At 39.4% G+C, this 23,252-nt stretch overlaps 2 protein-coding genes across 4 annotated transcripts; one reads left to right on the top strand and one right to left on the bottom strand.

The window, feature by feature from the left end:
- Positions 1-3,920: 3,920 nt before the first annotated feature.
- On the bottom strand, positions 3,921-17,852 carry ELOC (elongin C). 3 transcript variants are annotated; one of them, XM_080340414.1, is made up of 5 exons: positions 17,761-17,822; positions 10,598-10,762; positions 9,300-9,357; positions 7,016-7,159; positions 3,921-6,387 (listed from the first exon to the last, which is right to left on the bottom strand). In XM_080340414.1, the coding sequence occupies exons 3-5, from the start codon at positions 9,301-9,303 to the stop codon at positions 6,197-6,199; spliced, it is 339 nt and encodes a 112-aa protein (XP_080196540.1). In that variant the 5' UTR covers positions 9,304-9,357; positions 10,598-10,762; positions 17,761-17,822; the 3' UTR covers positions 3,921-6,196. The 3 variants fall into 3 exon arrangements, with proteins under 3 accessions (XP_080196540.1, XP_080196538.1, XP_080196539.1); XM_080340412.1 differs by lacking the exon at positions 10,598-10,762 and having other exon boundaries at positions 17,761-17,852; XM_080340413.1 differs by lacking the exons at positions 10,598-10,762; positions 17,761-17,822 and adding an exon at positions 9,897-10,188.
- Positions 17,853-18,392: 540 nt separating this feature from the next.
- TMEM70 (transmembrane protein 70) lies at positions 18,393-21,265 on the top strand. Its single transcript, XM_080339755.1, has 3 exons — positions 18,393-18,581; positions 19,439-19,550; positions 20,642-21,265. Exons 1-3 carry the CDS (start codon positions 18,432-18,434, stop codon positions 21,097-21,099), a joined length of 720 nt encoding a protein of 239 aa, XP_080195881.1. The 5' UTR covers positions 18,393-18,431; the 3' UTR covers positions 21,100-21,265.
- The last annotated feature ends 1,987 nt before the right edge of the window (positions 21,266-23,252 follow it).

Raw genomic sequence — 23,252 nt, 5'->3', positions numbered from 1 at the left:
CCAAATTTGCTGGAGAAGAGGCTTCTCGCGTAACTGGTACAGCTGTGCAATCAGCTGCCACAGCTCCTGAGGGATGAGAAGCAAATGCCCCCCATGCACACAGCAGCGGGCAGCATGCTGCCAGCACCGCAGCCCACATGGCACTTGCAGAGCTTGCAGAATTGCATTTCGCAGGCCTGTACACCAAGGTGACTCTGGTCCAACCTGTTGGTTTACATTTGTTTCTTTAATGTCCCTCGGGAAAGACAAGACTTATATGGCATATGAGTACCATGAAACGCACCTACATGATGAAAGCACAATGGAAAAGCAGTTACTTGACTAAATACTTTTAATTACTGAAGTGCTCTATGACAAATGTGAAAGCAGCTTAAATGTTAGTGCAATATTGAAATGTCATTTACATGTTTCAAGTAGTTTGCTACAAATAATTCTGACTCAAATGGCGTGCCACTTCTGGAAAACGTATGTCAATGTAGTATGCTAATGTCTAAGTGTTTCCCTGTATAAAAAGAGAAATTAAATCCTTTGTGCCAAATGCATTTAGATTCTAGATATTTTTCAGGTTGGGTGATACCAGCCAAAACTGAGAACTATTTACGTGAGAGTGAATTAACCTGCACAACAAGTATCCCATTGTTTTACTAGACAGAGTAACAAGAATTTTTAGTGACCTAAGACACAAATTATATATAATATATATATATACACATTTTTTTTTCCCAGTGTTGACTTTGAAGAGAAAGGTTTTCTATTATTAAGTGCAAAATACCAGTAGTATTTTTTCATGGGAAGCAAAGCCATAGCTCTGAATTCTCACCTGAAAAGGCAGTTTTAAATTTGAATGAACATTAAAGGAATAAGCAGTATTTGCTTTAAATTTAAAGTAACTTCTGCTTGAGGGAAGAAATTTGCAACAAATAAATAGAGTAGCATTAATCCATGCTTGTGTTCCCAACAAACTCACATCACAAAACTTTCCTGAAAACCCAGTGAATTTAGCATTTTACAGTAAGATTTTAATTTATCTAAAAACTCTTAAGTTGTTATTTTCACCAGTCTAAAATGCAGTCCATATTTCAGTGGCAATTTTAACTTAATTTTCCAGTATTACCCTCAACAAGCGAGGCTCCAAAACATTACATGATTAGTATCTTGAAAACTGTGTACCCAAGTTCAGTAGGATAAAACATTTAAGTGCTCTATTTGTCTAAGAACAATCATGATCTTGCATCTCTGATTCTCCTCCCACATAGTGTGGGAGGAAAATCCTGTATTCTGTAAACATAAAACAGTAACATGGGAATGACAGAGAAAAAGATCTTGTTTATTTCCCTCTGTTTTTAAATCTCAGTGACCTTTCTCCCACAGAAGAGTGATTGCACCACAACCTATGTTTTAGATGTAACATACTCAAAGCTTTATTTCGTGACACATAACACTTGCTAAACTTGAACTGATAGAAGCTGACCGTTCTTTTCTCTGTGCTGCCCTAGGGATGACACTCAAACAAGCTTCATAGGTGACTGATAATAATCACAAAATCTACTGTGTGTTCTTTCTTAGCTCATCCATTCGTTGTGTAACACATTGAGTACACAGCATGGGTATCTCCCCATAAAATTGCCACCTTATAAGCTACATATAAAAATAAATCCAACTCCAATCCAGTTTATTATTTGTCAAAAAATTCCTTCGAAGTTGATTTTCTTTTTCATGGGAAAAGCTACCAAATGCCTTTTTTGCTAATTGCAAAGCTTGGTCTTTAAAAACCAGCATAACAGTTTAACTTCCAAATCCACTGTCTTAAAAAGGTGAGTTCCTACTATTTTTCTGTCATTCAGTTGTTGAAATTAAATTTACACCACCGCCTCTACCCTTTGTTTTCAGCTAGGAAAACCTGCTATTTCTCATTAGTATCTACACGTTAACACTGTACTTTTGTTGGCTCTGCAGTAGCTGTTGCTCTTTTAAATTATAGTGTAACATTTGAAACTTAAAAAATAAAATAAATTGAATGAGGGACACAAAACACAGGCTGTAAAGTTAACTTTCCTGCCCCATTAATTTCCTTGTCCTCTTTATCTATCAAGTAAGACAACAGACTTAGGCAGGTGTAGGGAAACCCCTTTCAATGGGAACAGTAACAAGAAAGGGTGAAAAAAAATAGGCACTGCTGCAACTTATGCCTGTGAAATATGATATACAGCAGTAAAACACAGAAGCAACAAATGACTTACTGCTGTTAATTAAGAAATGCTTTTTAGACATCATGATCAACGCAGCTGTTGAATACAATGGTGTGGTGAATCTTGATGGTGAATTTGCCTTTCTTCAACCTCAGAACTAAAAAGGACCTTCATGTCTTGTGAAGCAGAGTTCTGATCATTCTGGATGCATAGGCTATTTCACACTGGAGACCATCAGAGACCCCTTCAGCAGCTTACACACACTCAAATGATGAAAAACAATAACCCAGCAAGACTTTTCTCATCACTTAGTTAGTAAAGAACCTAGATATTTGTATAGCTAAATCAGTGGTTCAGTTTAAAATTTGAACCACCAGATACAGGACTAAGTAAAAGGGAGTATTATGGTGCACCTGAAATCTTATCAAAGCCTCATAGAATGGTTTGGGATGAAAGGGACCTTAAAGATCATCCAGTGCCAACCCCCCTGCATGGGCAGGGACACCTTCCACTAGACCAGGTTGCTCAAAGTGCCATCCAACTTGGCCTTGAACCCTTCTGGGGCTGGGGCATCCACAGCTTCCCTGGGCAGCCTGTTCCAGTGCCTCACCATCAGCATGGTGAAGAATTTCTTCCTTTCCCTTATATATAATCTAAATCTACCCTCTTTCAGTTTAAAACCACTACACCTTGCGCTACCACTACATGCCCTTGTAAAATGTCCCTCTCCAGCTTGCTTGTAGGTCTCCTTTAGGTATTGAAAGGCTGCTATAAGGTCTCTCTGGAGCCTTCTCCAGGCTCAACGACCCCAACTTTCTCAGCCTGTCTTCTTAGGAAACGTTCTCCAGCCCTCTGTCACCTTTGTGGCCCTTCTCTGGACTTGCTCCAACAGGTCCCATGTCTCTCTTATGTTGGGGGCTCCAGAGCTGGACGCAGAACTCCAGGTAGGGTCTCACGAGAGCAGATGGGGAGCATCTTCACGAGAGCAGTGGTCACACTTCTTTTGACATAGTCCAGGATACATTTTGTTTTCTGGGCTGCAAGCGCATGTTGCCAGCTTCTCATGAACCAACATCCCTGAGTCTTTCTCCTCAGGGCTGCTCTCAATCTGTTCCCTGCCCAGCCTGTGTTTGTGCCTGGGATTTCCCCAAACCATGTGCAGGACCTTGCACTTGGCCTTGTTCAAGTTCATGACGTTCACACAGGCCAACCTCTCAAGTCCATAAAGGTCCCTCTGGATGGCATCCCTTCCCTCCAGTGTGCTGACGGTACCACACAGCCTGGTGTCACCTTCAGAATGTTCTCTTCAAAGCTGTTCAGGAATACCATTCTTGGTTGTTCCTGAGAGTAGTGCATACTTGTAATTCAGAGGAGCAAAAAGATATCTAAACACTTCAAATCTATGAAACTCCACAGAACTACAAAAAATATATTTAATTTAGTAAATGAAGTTTCACCACTTATTACCCAAATACTAATTAGACTAGAAATTTGTTCACCACATAACCATGAAAACTATGACTCTACATATGAATACTTGCTCTAAGAAGTCAAAAATCAATAGAAACACAGGTTTAAAAATTTTCAGTTTTGAAATTTATTTAGAACTCAGGGGTTAAGTGTGGTAAGTTTCCAATTGTCTGATAATAGCATACCCATGTCACTGTCATGGAAATTGCACTAATTCCCTCTGCCCCTGCCCCCCCCCAACCCCTTAGAAATCTGCAGGTTAGTTTTCGTAACAGCCGGTGGTTCTGCAGATAGTACGCTCTAGGGCACTACTGCATTTCCTGAGTGCTACTGTATGATACATTAAGTTGAAGGAAAAGCAATGAAAGTATTATTCAGAACTAAACCAGCTATTTTACCTTACTGCTGAATTATGGAATCAGAAAATGCAACATATTTTACCAGATTACTTAAAAAGGAAAACAAAACAAAACAAAAAAAAAAGGAAAAAAATTCTGGAAAGTGACATCCTTTTTAATTCAATTTTGAACTAAATAATTTTGAACATGAAATCATTAAACTCAAGATTATTAAAAGTGGCTAAAGACTTAAGAGTCACTCACACTGAAACGTAGTTAGGACTAAAATATCCATGTTGGTATTCCTTGACCTTTTAGGGTATTCCTTGTGGCTCTAACAAAAGCAGCATAACAGGGTCTGTCTGGTTTGTGTTTATCCTTTCAGTGCTCTCAAAAATGAGTTACTAACAGCACTGACCAGAGTGCTCAAACATAGGATTTCAGACAATCACCTTGCAATGCACTCCAGCTTTACCATGCAAAACTTTTCTAGTCATAAACATCCCCACATTAAACACAAGAAATTGTGCCAAAGTATGTGATGTGAATAAATGTCAACTAATCTATCACCACGTTGACAAATGTCAGCTTGTCTATCAGGTGTTCTTTAAGCCCAGAGTAAAATTTCATTTGTCGGAACTGAACTCTTCCACAGGCAGACTGCACAGTCTATGCAAGTTACCAGCCTTTGTCCAGAAAAAACCCTTCGAAGTTGTATTTGTGCTGGCAAATAGATTTAGAGGAGTGTTTCAGCCCTCTAAATTCACCATTAGTTAATATATCAATAAAGAGGTCCCACCATCTGTTGGGAGGATTTTCCCATAAAAGACCAGAACCATTTCTTGATCAAAACAAAGCTGAAGCAGCGGCAGCTGATGGAAATGCTAACTACATTTTACTTGCATCATTTTTCATGATGCACTAATTTTATTCTCATTTACAGATTATTTTGGGTTCTTCAGGCTGTGGATGAACAAAAAGCAACTTCTTGTCTCAAGTTTTTTTTTTTCCTTTATGGAAACCTGTTTTGAACAAAGAACTCATAGTATGGGCAAGCACCAGCGGGAACTACCAAGAGATTACGTGTTCCACTCTAGTATTGTCAGTGGCTTACCTTTTCCCCTAAAATATTTGTAAAAACATTGGAAATACCTATGAAATTTATAAAACAGCTCCTTAAACATCTGCTTAATGCCCTTTCCTTCAAATACAAAAGACCTTGACATTTCAGGGTCTTTTCCCCGGGATTCAAGGGAGAAGTTGAGGAAGAAGTAAAAGATGGGATAACTGCTATCTTTTCAGTTGCTACGTTAGAAAATTTAAATGATTATTGTGCTAAAGATTAAATACACACTTTACAGAGCCAGTCACAACAATGGGAAAAAAAACATAACTGAAACCATATAAAATCCATATCAGGTCAAGTGACAGTACATTAAGAATAACCTTATATGTTATACAGAAGATAATATACACAGATTGTAAGTTATTTTTACCCTTAAAAGCCACTGTTAGTAGGATCACTGTCTCACTGTACAGACAAGTGACTTGAATATTTGTAATTAGTAACGGGGAAAACTTAGGTTATAAAAGAAAAACGTATCAAGTACACCTTTACACATGTTTATACTGTGATTTAAATTAAAAGCCTTAAGCATTCTTCTACATACTCCACTTTCAACCTAGATGGAATATCGCTATCAGTATACAAACCCTAGGAAGGACACTTCTAATCTAGTTAGCATAACTTTGCAAAAGGACAGCTATCTTACAAAGGAGATTAAGTTCAGATGTTTAGAAACTTTAATAAGAGAAAGTTAGAAACCCTAAACAGCTACTCATATTTAACTATAATTACTTTTTAGAGAGCGTTAGACTAAACTCCAGTATTTTCTATGGTCATTTTATTAAAAGAAAGTTCTACCACATCTAAAGGATAAGGCATAGCCATCTACTAATTGGCATATTTGTTTATTTGTCTCAGTTTGTGAAAAGGTCCTTATTTGTGTAAGCAGCAAAACAAACTTCAACTGAATGATTGCTATATGCAAAAGGACTGAAGGCAACTGCCTCTGCAGTGAACTTTACAGTTCTCAATAGCACACACGCAACATGCTATCTGAAAAAAGTTACTAACTGAACTACATGTATTAAATACTGAAAAAAAGTTTTACATTTTTTAATTATAATTTATTTTATTTAACAATCTAAGAAGTTTGCAGCCATCAGAAGTTCCAGTGCAATTTCAGGTGCAATTGGGAATTCAGGAATCTCCGTAGAGCTGTTAGTATAGCGGACCTTGTAGGTGAAATACATGCATACTTTGGATAGGACATGGGATGGAATCTCTCTAAAATTCACCTCATTTGTTTCATTTTCTGCAAACTGTCCTGTAGAAAAACAAAACATCAAACCAAAAATCACAATCTCAATTCACTGCAAAATGAAATGCTTTACCATACTAATAAAACACATTCTAAACAAACTTGCATAAATCCCATATTCCTGGGTATTAGATTCTTCAGTGTAAAGCACGATGTGTCACATTCACAAGCCTCAATAACATTAAGATCCACTGCATTACAAAATCTTTATTCTGGCTGTAGCCTATAAACAATATTATGAACAACTACACCAGAATTTTACTGATGCTTGTTTGTTAACTATTAAGAAAGTTAATTTCATCCGAGCCAGATGCAGTACTTAAAGTTCCACCATGGAAGTAGCAACGAAAAAAAAACCAACTCTTGTTTTGTATAAAATTCACACAATACCCTCAAGTTCTCATACCATGGGAAACTAGTAGTAATAACACCGTAGATTGCTAACTGTGGAAAACCAGAGTCAAATTATATATTGGGTAGTCCACAGAGGTGGACTGTTTCACTGGAAACAGGAACTAGTCAGCATCTGGAAAAGTTATGTTTTATTCCAACTTTCACTCACTGCATGACACAAATTCAAACTGTCCAAGAGTGAAAACAAAGGACATGAAGGTACTAAATCTTTTGTACTTACCTGGTCCACTCAACATAGCTTTTATTGTTCCTGATGTTAATGCATGTTCTCTTTTTACAATGAACTCATGGCCATCGGAGGATATTAACTTCACATACATAGCATCCGGGCCCTCACACCCACCGTATGTTTTCTCTTCTCCATCTATAAGGGAAAACAGATCAACAGTTTCAGAACCCAATGACCGATTCACGTCATTAAGAAGGCAAACTGCGGCCTTTTCTATGACTGTGTTTGCAGACAGCAGAACAACCCAATACAATCAAAAATAAGACAGAAGCATTCTGCATATTTGAAGATGACTTCTCTGAAGTGCTCAGCAATCTGTTTTAAAGTATGAATTTTTCAAAAAGTAGGATTTTTTTTTTTATTAACATTTATCACCAAATTCTGACATATTTCTAAGATCTACACAGCAATGAAATTTTCCTTTAGACATTCTCAAGTGAAGTGAACATACTACTGCTTCCCTCCATAAGGTTATTGCCATGTTTATCACACTAGTACCTACTAAAAGTTGGCTAAATACATACCTAATATTTAAGGAAACAGACTGCGAGGAACAAAAAAAAAAAAAAAAGAGCTTTTTGAAGCAGAGTTAAGAGCAGTCAGTATTTCTGTACTGAGGAAATGACATGAAATAGGATTCATCCTCCTCCACTGCACAGATAGACCCACAACCGTACGGCATTAGTGCACACCTGTGTTGTGACCTGCGGTGGAAAACAGGGAAAGTGCAAAAGCACTAAACCCAAGGAAATCTGGAAATTCTTCCCACAGCACTTTTGACTGCTTTTTCTGTTTCCTCTCTCCCTTTTGTCTCACTGTATACTTGTTTCTCTATAAGCCCTTATCCCCCTTCCCTTTTTGTGTGTTCACTGATTCTTCCCTAACACTGCTGTCTTTCAAAGTTGGAAAAAAAACCCAAACATTACTGTTACCAGCACTGCACTGTTCACTTTGTGCAGTCTTAACACGTTCCCCATCTCACACCTGTCTTGTCTATTTGGACAGCACACTCGCTGGGATGGAACCACTGACTACTTTGTGCCCACACAGTGCTTAGCACGATAAGACACCATAGCACTATTGAGACCAGCTCTGTTGTTGGTCTATACACTCCTGTAAACTCTTAAGTAATAAAGACTGCAGTAACTGAAAAAGTGTTAACAACCCCCAGCTCACCAAATACATAATTTCTATCCAATTCAAACTGGAAAGTTAATGCCTTCTTTCAAATACTGTGTTTTCTAAGGCAGTCCAGAACTAATATAGAAAGTATTGCCAGAATTCCATTAAAAATACTCGAATTTGATACTGCACGTAACATTTGATTCTCAGAACAGTATTAATCTTGACAAAGTAAAAAATGAAAGTCCTGGAAGTTCTTCCAGCTTGCAAAAGTATAACAGAAGAGTTCTGTACACTTTTCTAAAAGTAACACACTGCCAGTATCTAATGATCACATACAAAAGTACAGAAGATAAAACAAATACAGACTATGAACTTCACATTTGACTGATAGCGTTGTTTCTCCTTCTGACAAAACAAAGAATATAAATCATATCCATTATATAAGAATAAGTACCTTGCATTGTATATAGTGTTACAGCAAATATAACATGCCCCCAGTCAACTAAGTTGCTTTGTGAATTTGAAGTCAAAATTGAATTACTATGTAGTTATTGCCAACTTTAGTAAACTACTACCAATGACAAAGGTGCTAAAATACATTCATTAAAAGTATAGATAAAACCAGAATCTGTCCAATCATGTTTCATGAAACAGCCATTTGCAGAAAGGCAGATACAACAGTTTCAGACATTTAGTTAGCTCACACAAACATATACACAGTTATTTATCATTAAAAGTCAGCCCTTATTATGATCTCTAAGCCAGAATTCAAACAGCTGACCTTAGTTAAACAGAAATCTAAACGAGAACATAGTAAAATTTTCTTGTCCACTATCTAAAAGTTTAGTGCTAGAAAGGCTTAACGGCATCCTATTTTAGCATGTACATTTTCAGCACTATCATATCAAGCAAGTGAAATTTATTGTTAGACAGATGTGCTCTGAACAATCCCTTTGACAAATGAACAGTCACTTCAGTAAATCTTCCTAAAACACATTTCTAGGAAGTTCCATTTATTTTTGAGGCTACAAGAAAAACAGTGACAAGATCAACATTTGAAGTCTTACAATCTACCTTCCCTACCAATGTAACACAGAAAATGCTTCACATTATAGGAAATAAAGAAAAAAGTCTAAGATTATTAACTTACCCATTCTCTTCTTATTAAAAAATTTTCTTTACAACTGCAGCTTTTGCAATAGGAGCGTCTGAAAAGACACAAGTGGCAATATTTTCAGTCAGAAGTACAACTTCTTAAGTCAGCTTTACTTATTAGCCTTTATATTATAATAAACACTCTTCAGAAAAGTGATGATACATAGCATGCTATGTTGATGAGCATTACTACATTTGAAACTTATCTTTGCTGTCCAGAGATCCCTACCATATTCAAGAATCTCTAAATTTTAGCTTACTTTGTAAAAAAGTAGTTGCCCTATGCTTTTTAAAAGCCCTTGACTATAAGCCAGAGTTACTTCAAGAGCCCTATGACTTTTATCACTATGGACACAATCTATGCAATTGCATCGGGGATGTAAATGAAGCAGGTTTTGATATACTGCAAAAGGCACTTAAGAGACAGAAGGGCTTGTCTACGGAAAAAAAAAAGTCAGAGAACAGTTCACTACACTGTGAAAGTGTGAAGGAGAGTTTGTCCTGCCATTCAGCAACCGGGAGAAAGAAGCCAACAGGAAACCTATGAATTTCATCAAAGGGAGACAAACCCCTACACCTTTGGAAGAATTACCCCAAGCACCAGCGCCAGCTGGGGGCCGACCAGCTGGAAAGTAGCTTTGCAGAAAGAGACTCAAGAGTGCTGGTGGACACCAAGTTGTACATGAGCCGGAAATGTACACTTGCAACAAAGATGGCCGACAGCATCCTGGGCTGTGTGAGGAGGAATGTTGCCAGCAGGTTGAGACAGGGGATCCTGTTCCTCCACTCAGCACTAGCGGGACACATCTGGAGTGCTGGGTCCATCTCTGCGCTCTCCAGGACGTGCGAGACTGAACCAAGTCTTGCAGAGATGACCAAGGGGTTGGAGCACCTGTCATATGAGGAGAGGCTGAGAGAGCTGCGGTTGTTTAGGCTGGAGAAGGCTCAAGGATCAACCTAATCACTGTGTATTAAATACCTGGCCTCCCACTTGTCCCTCCTGGAAGACTGATACCTCCTAATAGAGCCACCAATGTCACCCAGATAATCTACCTCAGACATTTAATCTAAGTATTCACATGATGAGTTAACCAGGAGCTTCCATAGCTTATAGATTCACATGCAGTTTGCACCATACATATTTTGCCATGTAAATGAATCCAAAGAGTTAGAAGAAAAGAAGTACTTATTTGTAAAACAAATCCAGTATATTCAGATACAACATATATTTATGCTGAACTGCATCTCTGCTGTGGAAAATAAAACTTTGGAAGAGAAATTCTAACTGCCCACCTGCTGTCCTATAATTCCTTTTGTGTCAACAGCTACTCTCCAAACATTAACCCAGTACAAATCAATGAACTACTGTTCTCTGCCCACAGGATCAGGAAAACAGCACCAGTGATTTTGGGTGGTTTCCATGCAGATATCCAGGGTCGGTCAGCGGCAGTGAAGAGACTGTTAAGAATACAGATAATCCATGTTGTTGCTTTGGAAAGCTAAGACCAACAACAGAGGCACAAACTGCAATCACTCAATACAGAGAAGGACCCCAGAGTGAAAGGTGTGGAAAAACAGAACAGAGCCGACCCCTCATCCCCTCCCTCCTACATTTATTGTAAAAGCTTAGCAAAAAAAAGTAAACAAATTGAGGAAGAAGCTGCAAGACTTGGAGGAAGTTTCACAGAGATCTCTGCATCTCTTCAGAAGATGCAGCTCCTCCCTATTGTTGACAGTTTCACTTCTTAACAGCAACACTGGTGCAGATTTGTTCATCTCTCTTATTTCATAACTATGAATATGAAATTGTCTGAATGTTTCCTCTAGCTTTCACAAGAAGGCACTTCGTTACTTACACCTCAAACTACACATACACAACCAATAGTTTTTAGTTGTCTGTGGAGAACTGAGCAAAATTCATCCTCCACTTACATTGTTGTTGTCTTTGAAAACTATCCTGATTTCACAGAAATATCTTATAAAACATTTCCAGACTGGTATAAGGAACATCTTCACCTCTAATCTTGCAGTTGAAATTTTCCTGAATATAAGACACATTCAAGAACGCCTTTTGGGAGTTAATTTGTGTACAATGTCACAGAGATACCTTAATATCGAGCGTTAAATGCCTTTGCCATTTTCGATAACTCCAGGAACTCATCCAAGGAAATTACATTCCAATGCTGGAACAATTGTCGCATAAAAACCAATGGGATCTTTCATCCTATTGCAACACTTTTTTTGTAAATTGAAATCAAGCATCTTAATGGAGAGTATCTGTTGCTCAAGAACTAACTGAAGGGATACCTTACATTATTAGTTCTACCTCACAGAAGAGGATCACTTGTGCTACTTCTTTCTCTAACCACAAACCCCTTCCCTACACTGCAAAATAGCGAAACTGTTTATGATTTATGAATAATAATAATTAAAAAAAAACACAAAGAAGAAGTGATACCATTTTGTGAAGGTACTGGTGATGATAAAATGTGTCTTGTTTTCCAATACAAATAATGCCACTCCATGCAGGAATAAAAACAGGTGAGTTAGTGGGAATGCAAATATGTTAATATCTTCCAAAGTACAAGCCTAACTTGAAAAGGCTAATACACTGAAGGTGGGGAACTGAAAAATATCTATACCAAAATGTTAAAGCAGTCCCAAAAAACTGCAATAAGCATTTAAAGAAAATAAGCCTGCTATCATATGATTAGAGAGAAAAAAAAACACAGTAGTTGACACAAAGAAAAAAATTATCAGGCTCAGTGGTCTGAATTCAATTGTATTAAAAAGGAAAGCAGGATAAAAGCGCAGTAAGTTTAAGCGTATTTAGTATATGCTGGACTAATCCAATATTTAAGAAATGAATCGGTCATTTCCTTGAAAAAAGGAAACTCAAACAAGATGCAACCTAGACTCAGTAAATCATCTGAGGTTAAATTAATGTGATAAGAGGGTAATCTTAAAATGAGAAGAACTTTTTATAAGAATACAGTACAATGTTGTAAACACAGAACAATTGGACTAGAAAAGAAGTACTAGTTCCTCCAAAAATTATCTCAAACTTCAATTTTTTTAAAACAATGCTGCCAGAAAATAATAGGTAGATTTAGATGAGACAGAAGTGGAAAGCACTGCAACAAAAGGGGAACAGAATATCACACACAAGTGACTGGTCTTAAAAAATGGCATGCTAGAGGCCACATGAAATGAAATCATATGAAGTGCAAGACTCCTGCACTTAGAGACCAATGCAAGCTTCTTTCATGAAGTCAGGGCTTGTTATTTGGGAGTAGAGTCATTCTGTGGTCAACGATAAACTGATGCAACTATGTAGAGGAGAGGGGAAAAAAGTGTGTGGGAGGTGGACGGCAAAGACACATCAAGGATTTATTTGCAACAGAGATAAGGAAATATGAACATTGATGCATATGAGCAAGAACTTGTCTGGGATACGACACACGATTCTGAATTCCTGTTTTCAAGAAAAATGTTCTAATTACAAGAACTACAGAAAGGCACTATTGATACAACCGAAGAGCCTGTTGTATAAAAAAAATTTAGTCTTCCTTACTCAGCTTAGCAAAATAAAACTGGAATTAAGGTAAATATAACAATTCATTAAAAGGATAAACAGAAGTATGCCAAGATTGTTCTTCAGTTTAAATCCAACAAAGAAACTTTGACTAAAAAAAGAATACAATTTTTACCGTTATTCCAGAATTCAATTGTGGTTCCAATATAGAACAAAACTAACATTCTATTGTCAAAAGTAAAAGATGCAGAAAGCCTACCTGCTTTTATAAAAAGGCATCATACAATCCATTATATAATACACTCAACATGTAAAAAAGGGATACAGTTTGGTTTCACTCAGTTTCTATTCTGATGTAACAATGTATCATTTCCAAAAAGAAAAAATCTAAAAAGATAATAACGAATACTATTAGGAGTATAGATTTACTCCTGACAAAATAAGGACAGCAGAGAGCACAGAAAAATCACAGAGTCAAAGAGGATAGAAGGAAAGAAAACCAAGAAACCTGGGAACCCAAAAGTGTAATAACATCCTGTTAGCACCTATGGGTTGCTCTTCTGCATCAAGAAGTGTTCAGTATGTTATGATACTTTATGAAGATTAGAACATACTGCAGTTCAAAATTATTTTGTGAAAAGCATCTCCTTTCCAACAACTACACTTATCTGAGACATTATCAACATGATCATGCGCAAGCCACAGCCTATTTTTTTTCAGTCAACTATCTTATTGGTTCATAAATTTCCAGAAAAGTGGGAACAGCAGAAGAAACACGCTGAAAAATTGGCATAGAAAACTTGCAATATTTGATTTATATATTTTTGATGGAAATCTTGATTTGCTATTTAACTTCCTCCCAAACCAGAAAAAAATGCACACAGAAATTAGACAAAGGATGTACAAGTCCGTGCCACACGCCAGTTCTCTCTTGTGCGTGTAGTAAAAGGGAAATTTTCTGCACTTTTTTTTTTTGACAACTGCATACCCTTAAGTATTAAATAATAGGTTAGAGACAGAAAAGTTAAGTGATCTCATATATTCTCTTACCGGAAATTCTTTTCTTATGGTGTATTTTCCAATACACGTGTAACTATATTTTCCTTCTATATAATGAAAACAATACAAACAAAAACATTTCCCAAGACACAGAAAAAGAGACTTGGTGAGACTTCAGAACTACCTATATTTTAATTACTTTTACACATTTTATAGCTGCCCTTGTGTGACTTCACCAAGACTATACCAGTAGGGAAGAGAACAATCCAAGTTTTCTGAACACTCAGACATTTGCCTTTTTTATTATATATTTATGACCTGACTATTTCAGACTCCTGCAAAGAACCACTAATTTTTGTAGAAGTACATTCAGGATTCCATTTCCCCTTCAGGGAACTTATGTGGCATTACCACTCAGGCAGCTCAACTCCCTGCCTTTAATCTCAAAAAAGCACATAGATTATTGTTCTCCTACCTTACCTCCTTGAAAAAAAATAAATAAAATAAAATAAAATAAAATAAAATAAAATAAAATAAAATTAAAAAGTTGAGTGAAGCCTGCATTTGTTAAGAGAAAGGTTACATAAAAAGGATATGCCACTTTTTAATCAATGAGGGAGAATACAATACAACTAAAATCAGCATACTTGGCGCAGAAACTTCCCAACCAGTGTAAAAAGGAAGCTCTTGCTGCAGAAAACATAAAATTCTTGTTAGATATTAGAGAACTAAAAATTTGCACAAGTTGCTAGAATAATTACACCTACAAGGTAGAATATAGCAAAGTATCATAAAACATGGTAATTACCCACACAAGGAAAGTGCTCTCATTAGCATACTTAAAGATCCTTACAACTCTAAGAAAAGTATAGTGGGTTTAGTTTCATTTCTTTCCTGTTTCTCTTGACCATCAAATGCAAGCAAAACAATGAAGAGTGTCCACAACCCTATTGCAACACTTTTTTGTAAATTGAAATCAAGCATCTTAATGGAGAGTATCTGTTGCTCAAGAACTGAAGGGATACCTTACATTATTAGCTCTACCTCAAAGAAGAGGATCACTTGTGCTACTTCTTTCTCTAACCACAAACCCCTTCCCTACACTGCAAAATAGCGAAACTGTTTATGATTTATAAATAATAATAATCATTCCCAGAGCTGCATGCTCATCTCCCAAGCTTCCCAGACTTTCCAGAATCTAATTTCCTTTTACATCTTGTATGTTGATGAAAATGGAACAGACTTGGAGGACATATATTAATTGAACTCAAAACATGCAACCCCTGCACTGATTCCAAAACTCCATTGCTTTATTCTGGTTAGCACAAGAAAATTATATCTATGCAAACATTTCAAGCACTCAGACTCTTTGATCCCATAGAAAACTCTTTAAAAACTCAGATTCTGGTCCAAAGAAACGCAAATGGTTTCCAACTCACTTCCTCCGCAACACACATGGCATTTGTGTGCTTCAGCTGGTGTCATTTCTGTATTCAATGCTATCAATTTCTGGAAAACGTGGGGCAAATAACACAAATGCCTTCACAATTCTTAGGTTAGTTTAGAAGCCAAATATGACTTTTTCTGGGTGTCATTTGTATGTTAGTCAGAGTTCATCAGCAAACAAAGGCTGTTCTGTGTTAAATCAGTAGCCTCCTAATGCGTAATCATATATTCTAGCCCTATTCTTAATCCTATACCCTAACTTTAAAAATACTGCTCTTCAGTTTAGTATTCATTGTTCAGTACACATAAAATAATAATTACTGTAAAGAAGTGTTGAAGCATATTTAGAAAAAAACATGAGGGAAAACCAGAATGGCGTGATTTCCAGATAAGCTGATTCACTATTCCATACTCACAGGCACTAAAATTCAAATGTTGCAGGGCACACTCAAGTGTGACAGGAAAGTATATTAAAGGTGAATATGAGTTAAGGTAAACAGTAGATGAGGTAGGATACTGTGCACGGAGTATCAAAGAGCTCATATAGGGTGTTCTTCTGTCTAAGGAAACTTTCCTTTTCAGTAATTCTCAATAAAGTTTTCCGGGTGTTTTTGTTTTGTGTTTGTTTGTTTTAAATAAAGGGGTAGGGGGATCCTACTTTTTTCTTCCTAAAATCTCATGGCATTAGGGGAAAAAATGCTGCTAGTATATTGCAAAATTTCATAGGTCATAGATTTCTGCCCTTCCACTATAAGCCTTCATTGAAAACTACAATTATGCACGCTACCCCAAAATGAAGATAAAGTCTGAACCTTTCTATGTGCACGAAAACTTGTCAAAATACATCTACATTCCTTAGTTTTAATTTGACAAAACCCATGTCATAAAATGACAGAACTTTAGGGTTTCTTGTAACATACACTCAGTACTGCAAAAACACAATAAAACATCTGAAGCTAAGTATACTTTCGAAAGATATTCATTTATCGCCACACAAGGCGTAAGGGACAGAGACATAAACAGCAAAAGAAATATAAGGCTGGGAGACAGAAGGTACCTCAGAGAATCAACTTGATCTCCTCACTGTACCAATATTAAGTCTTCACATTAAGCCTACATGAAGCTACCTAATTTTTTTGTAGTAGAAGAGGTGCTGAACAAAGAAATACCAAATTATTTTTTCTGTGTTACAACAATAGCAACAAAATGCTAAAGTGCTTAAAGTTTCTACAGATTATCTTAAAGCTGTCCATGTTAGGGAGAGATTTTAGCAAAAATTTTATTTGTCTAACTTAAGCACACTTAAAAAGACTAATCTCCAGGTATAAGATGTGCCCTACGTGTGCAAAGCTGGTAGCCAAGGTATTACAGATGAACCAATTAACACGTATTCCCCTGCTAAGTAACACCTCAGTTAATAAACATTTCTCTCAGAACAGTATTTTTCATCCTCTGTATGTAGCAAAAGTAGGAAATTGGAGCACAGAAGGGATTATCCAGAAATAAGGGCACAAAGTGGTTCTTACCCTAAAGGTCTCTTACTTGACTATTTATCTGTTTTTTCTGGCTTGCTTCCAAACTGAGCTCTTGCAAGTGATCTTCAGCAAACCCAGGTACACAAATAGCTTATGACTATCTAAGCCTCCCTACCAGACCAGGGTTAACTCACAATCTACAGTAGTAAACACTTCCAATTAACTTCCTACACATAGTATTACATGTTGTAAGATTAAACTGGCCTTCAAAGTTAACTGCTAGCATAATCCCTTTTCATTCTCCCACACGTATCGGAAGCCATCAATAAATTAACAGTGTTAAAGTTCTCTTATATTAAAGCAGGATCTCCCTCTGAGGAACACATGGTTCTCAAAAGTTTATTTTTCTTAATACTTTTAAGTGTATCCCCCTTTGCTATCAACCTTGTTTTGCTTACATTCGTCGACCATGCCAGCTAACGCACTTTAACCAGCACTTTCCACCTTGGTATAACCCCTGAGGGTGCATCCTAAATTCTTTCAGCCTGAGTTTTCCCCCTTTCTCGAGGGTCTGGCGTGGGAACAGGGTGAACGTCATTCACGGCGGAAAAAGTTTAAGAGCGATATTTAATTAAAATGCCGTTTCCCGGCGGCGCCGAGATTTCAAGGAGACGCTTCACTCCCGCACGCAGTGAGAGAAACGGGCCTTTCGCCGCCGTCCCGCCGGGGGAACCCCCACCTGGCACCGCTCCCCTCCGTACACACCCGATGGCTCCCCGACCCGCCCCGGCCCCTCCAAGCCTCCCCGCACCGCAGCACAGCTCCCGACCAGCCCCCCCCCCCCTCCAGGAGCGGGGCGAGCGCGGCGCGGAGGGCGAGGCCGCTCCCCTCCGAGAGGCAGTCCCCGGGGGCTCCCCTGTCCCTGCTTTCCGCGCCTCGCCCTCCCGGACGGCGGCGGCGCCTCCTCGCGGGCAGGGGAACCGGCCCCCGCGGCCACTCACCCGTCAGCGCCGCTCCCGCCGCTCCCTCCGCCCCGCTCGCAGGGCCCTCGCCGCGTCGGGCCAGCTGCCGCACAACTACTTCCGCCTAGGTCAGAGGGCACTTCCGGCCCCAGGCGAGCGCCCTGCCCCTGGAAGGCGTGCGGCGCCCGGTTCCCGGCATGCCGTGCGCGGGAAGCGGTGCATGCTGGGGCGCGTAGTTCTCGGAGGAGCTGCCGCTCCGCCATGTTACCGGCGGCGAGGGGGAGATGGTGAAACGGGGCTGCCCGGGCGCGTTTCCCGCCCCGGGGCTGGCAGAGCCGAGTTGTTCGGGGGCGCCTCCTCCTGAGCGGCCCCTGCGGCGGCCCAAGTCCGGGACTCGCCGTACGCGGCTTATAACTGTGCGGGCGGGCGCTTCCGGTGTCTCCCCTGCCCGCCCGTCCCCACGACAGCGATGCCGCTGGCGGTCCTGGGGCTCCGACTGAGAAACCCCCATCGCCCGCGGGGCCGGGGGCTGCATCGCCGGGCGGAGGCCGCTGGCGGCAGGCGGGCGAGGGCGCGGGGGAGGCGGGCGGACCCTTCCTGCCGGCGGAACCAAAGCGCGGGGCTGCAGGGCGGCGGGGCTGCCGCTGGGTGACGCCGCCCCCGGCTCTCCTTCCACCGGGCGCTGCAGACGCGGCCCGACAGGCGCAGACATGCTGGTGCTGCTGCGGGCTGCCGGCTGCCGCCGCGGCGCCCCCACGGCCTGCGCCGCCTGGCTGCGGGGCGCCGGGCGCCGCGGGCCGCCGGCCGCCCGCCGCCCATGGGTCGCCCCTCCCGCCCTGCCCGCGGCGGGGGCACAGCAGGTTGTGCGGGGAGCGACGGGGAGGAACGGGCCGGGGCCGGGGGGAGGGCGGCAGCCCTGGGGACTGCGGCTTCTCTTTCAGAAAAATGCGGCTCTGAGGAGGGAACTGGGGTTTAAGGGAGTGGAGCATCTCCCTTATGAGGAAAGGCTGAGGGAGCTGGGTCTCTTTAGCTTGGAGGAGACTGAGGGGTGACCTCATTAATGTTTACAAATATATAAAGGGTGGGGGTCACAAGGATGGAGCCAGGCTCTTCTCGGTGACAACCAATGGTAGGACAAGGGGCAATGGGTACAAACTGAAACACAGGAGGTTCCATTTAATTTTGAGAAGAAACTTCTTCTCAGTGAGGGTGACAGAGCACTGGAACAGGCTGCCCAGGGGGGTTGTGGAGTTTCCTTCTCTGGAGACATTCAAACCCACCTGGACACATTCCTGTGTAACCTCATCTGGGTGTTCCTGCTCCAGCAGGGGGATTGGACTAGATGATCTTTCGAGGTCCCTTCCAGCACCTAACATTCTGTGATTCCCCTCAGGGTGTATCTGGGATCAAGCGAGGAGGCTGTGAATGTCTCCCTGCAAAGCTGGATGTAAAAAGGATTGCAGGCTTAATGCTTGTCGCTGGGTTTCCATGTATTTAATGCTAACTTGGGATGTCTTAATAGAAGCTTATTAAAACAGTCAAGCAATATGTTAGTTGAACTTTGTGGTGTGCTTTGTAGTGTAACATAACTTCAATCCCTAATTTAAGATTCTGGGAATAGGTTCAGGGCAAGGAGAAATTTCATGTGTATATTGTATATATGAAAGTGTGAATTGGCACTCATGTTGCTTGGCCATATACTGCATTCTTCTTTCAGGTTACATCTTTTCAAGGAGTGGCTGTTCGCAGTCTCTGCACACCTTCCCCTTATGACCACCCAGAACATGGAAGATTAGTTTATAAAGGAAATTTGGCAAAGGCAGTGTTAGGTATGTGACTTTAAGTGATTTGTATTGATTTTTTTTTTTTTAAACAGTGTTTAATAGCTTTGAAATGCAAGTTTATAAAAGTGGATGTTCTCCTTTCCAAGTCTCCTCACACCTGGATCCACTGTAAAGCAAAAAAATGTGGTGGTGCTTGATTTCTGCTTCTGTGCATAGGTCTGCAGGGAGTTCTGTAGGTACAGGGCATCTCTAACCCCTCAGTCTCCTTCTATTTCTCTTGTAGCCTTTAGGGTGCATTACCCAACTCAATAGAAAACAAAGTCTAGCTGTAACTGTTATTTATATTCTGTGTGCTTTAAAACATCACTGAAATGTTTCTGAACTAGGCAGATACTATGATGAAATGCACTGTCTATAATGAAACTGTTAATCTTTCATTGACCAGTTAATGTTACAAAGACCTGATGAAAAGTTGTCCATTGAATATTTTCTGATAAACACTTTTGAAATTGGTCTTGAAGAGGGAAGTGCCTTAACATACTGAATTATCACAGCATCTTAGACTACTGGTTCTCATGGTGGCTTAAGGACTGTGGCTAATCCACAACACCTGTTGTCTTTCAAGCTGCGTGAAGGATGGCTGAGGAGTACTTGTTAATATTGAATAAGCTAGGTTTTTCAGGTTATGTGTGGTTGGAGACCAGGCAAGCTTCTTGGTAATGCACACCGAATGTCAATATTATGAATGTCAATATGAAGAGAGAAATTCTCAAGCTTATTTGTGATGATCACCATTTTGCGTGTCCATCGCTGGAGTCAAGTTTGTTTTGAAATCTTTTCCTGTCTGTGAAGTGAAAACTTCATAGATATGCATAAACGTAATAGCTGACCTCATCATAGACATAGAGGCAGGTACCATAAACCCAACGTGAAAATATAAACAAACCAGAACAGTGGTAAGAAGACAAGGTTGAACTTCGAGTGTTTTCTTTGCAAGCTTAAAAAGCAAAAAGGAAGTGATTTTTCAGTAACTTCAGCTGTTCAAGTAATGCCATCAATACCTAGTAGCAGAACATATGTAATTAGAGAGAAAATTTTACTTGTATTAACCTTTGTGTTCTTTTTGATTTATGTAGGCGTGAAGTTTTTCTCTTACTCTACCAGCATATTCAACCTGTTCATGATGCCCTACATCATGCTCAAAACCGGTATTGGATTTGAAAGTCTGCTTATACAAGCTGCCTTTTATGGGTTGATCGGGTTTTTTACATTTGTGACACCCGTTACATTGCATATCCTTACAAAAGGCTATGTGATTCGACTCTATTATAAAGAAGAAATGGACACGTATACAGCTATTACATACAATGCAATCTTGGCAGAAAAAGCAACTATTTTCCATCAGAAAGATGTAAAGATTCCAGACATGACCAAGATGTTTACAACATTTTACGCCAAAACAAAATCAATGCTTGTTAATCCGGCACTTTTCCAAAATCCTGAGGATTATCACCATCTCATGGGCTATGATAAATCCCTTTATTTTAACTTTGAGAACTTAGAGGAGGAAAAGGAAGCTGGTGAAAGGAAATAATTTGAACATCATGAATGTCACTGTCATTGTTCATGGTGTAGTGCTCTATATATGAATGAATGTAAAGTTCTGTTATGCTTTCTTAAGTATCAGATAACTAGAGTTCCACAAATGCATCTTGGAATGTGTAAAAAAAAATAAAAACAACCTTTTTTTTAATTTGTAAGCAATGTGAAGTTTTTTTCAGAGTTAATGACACAAAGCATAGTAAAAACACATGCTTAGCACTGTCTTGTGCTTGTTTGTTCTTGCCTTGTTTTTTCTTTTTTTTCTTTTTTTTTTTTTTCTTCATTTTTCTTTATTTCTTTTTCTAGGATGAGAGAAAATGACCTCAAGTTGTGCCAGGGAAAGTTCAGATTGGATATTAGGAAAAACTTTTTAATGGAAAGTGTTGTGAAGCACTGGAATAGGCTGCCCAGCGAAATGGTGGAGTCACCATCCCTGGACGTGTCTAAAAGACATATAGATGAGGCTCTTAGGGACATCGTTTAGTGTCAGAGTTAGGTTATGGTTGCACTCAATGATCTTAAGGGTCAATTCCAACTTAAATGATTCTGTGATGCTTGTTAACTATCCAGGAGCACCATAAAATGCATGCGCTGTGCGTCAGTCTCACCATCTCCATTTCAAACGCAGCTGTTCACATAAAAGGAAATCAATGCTCATTACCTGTTAAGTACATCATTAAGCTCTTAAACCTTAAAGATTAATTGTACTTAATCTGAAAAGATTGAACTTTTCATCTGTGCTGCTGGTGGCATGAATGGAGTAGAGATGGCTTTGACTTCCCTTTGTAAGAGCATCAATAGCCAGGAGAAGCCTGCAGAAAGCAGACAGGTATCGCTGCTAGTTCCTGCTACAGCCTCCTGGAGGCCTGCAGCCTCTGGAGAAGATGGGGAGAGTGTCTGTGTCATGATAATCTCCAGCTGCTCACAGCTACTAAATGGTTTCTGAGGCTGCTGTCCCACTCTGAGCAACCCTGTCCCCAGAGGGTGGAGAATAAGAAAATTCTCTTTTGTTGAGTGGGGGGAAGGACCTTTGCATAAGATGTGCCACAGAGCATATCCCGTTAAAAATGTGTTGTATTTGAGCTTACTTAAAGAACATATTAGCAGCTAGTGGTTAAAAGGGACTCTCAGCCTCCATGCAAGGTGGGAAACAAAAGTACTCCTGTAGAGTACTGTTTAGATCTTGTGCCTTTCAAAACCATACATCTTGATTTTTTTAGCACCGCAGAGAAAGCCACCTTTAGCTCATGTGAAAAGAGGATTAGATTGTTTTGTGTGACTAGACTTGTTAGTTCTTCTCTGTGAGTGTGTAGAAATAGGATTTAAATGTTTTTAGCCCAGGGGAGGTTTGTCATGTAAACTGACTTGTTTGCGAATGACAAATGGCCTGAATATTTTGAGACTTAAAATTATGGAATTAAAAAAAAAAAAATTCAAATCCTTTTGCATTAGCACTTTGTAATAAGTAAATATGATTATTGCTACTAATTAAGTCACCCTGATACTGCAAATAAAAAATAATTATAGCTACCTTTACAAGCGTTTTCTAGGTTCTAGCTGAGGAAAAACATATGTAGAAGTCCAAATGTCTACCAAGGCTATTATTTCATTTTCCTGATGCAGGATAACACTTGAGATCATATTAAAACATCAGTGGTTTATGTACTTGCTGAGTAATTAAAAAGCAAATAATCTCATCCAGGAATTTTTGAGGCAATTCTTTGGTATTGGCACAGCTATAATTATAAAGCCTTATCTAGCCCCATTAAGCCAGTATTGCTACAGAGGTAAGCAATAATATATGCATTTAAAAATCCTATAAATTATGTTAAAGTCATGAAGCCAGTAGCAAGTAATTCTGATCACTCATTTGCATTACCTGTCCTTACTGAAATGATGTTTCACACCTACTTTAAAATCTTTCTGTTCTTTACATGTCTGATGTGTTCACTCTTTTATTGTGCTTGCAGATAAAGTTAACTTCATCTTTAAATGCCAAATACAGGGAGAACAGGAAATAGAGTTTGCAAGAAAAGGTAAAGGCCCCAAAAATATGTTTATGTACCCCTTTAGCAATATCAAAATTCACAGCCTTTTTTTTCTGACTGCAGAAAGTTTTCACTGTTAAATTTGAGATTTTGCTAA

The sequence above is a fragment of the Nesoenas mayeri genome (genome assembly GCF_963082525.1).
Source record: "Nesoenas mayeri genome assembly, chromosome: 2".
Lineage (NCBI taxonomy): Eukaryota > Metazoa > Chordata > Aves > Columbiformes > Columbidae > Nesoenas > Nesoenas mayeri.
This window is presented reverse-complemented; position numbering and strand designations above follow the sequence as displayed.

Coding starts and splice junctions, on each gene's coding strand:
- ELOC (XM_080340412.1), bottom strand. Junction 6,388..7,015: donor AGCTATGTTGAGTGGACCAG/GTAAGTACAAAA, acceptor GTTTTTCTACAG/GACAGTTTGCAGAAAATGAA.
- TMEM70 (XM_080339755.1), top strand. CDS start 18,432: ATGCTGGTGCTGCTGCGGGCTGCCGGCTGCCGCCGCGGCGCCCCCACG. Junction 18,582..19,438: donor CCGCGGCGGGGGCACAGCAG/GTTGTGCGGGGA, acceptor TTCTTCTTTCAG/GTTACATCTTTTCAAGGAGT. Junction 19,551..20,641: donor TTTGGCAAAGGCAGTGTTAG/GTATGTGACTTT, acceptor TGATTTATGTAG/GCGTGAAGTTTTTCTCTTAC.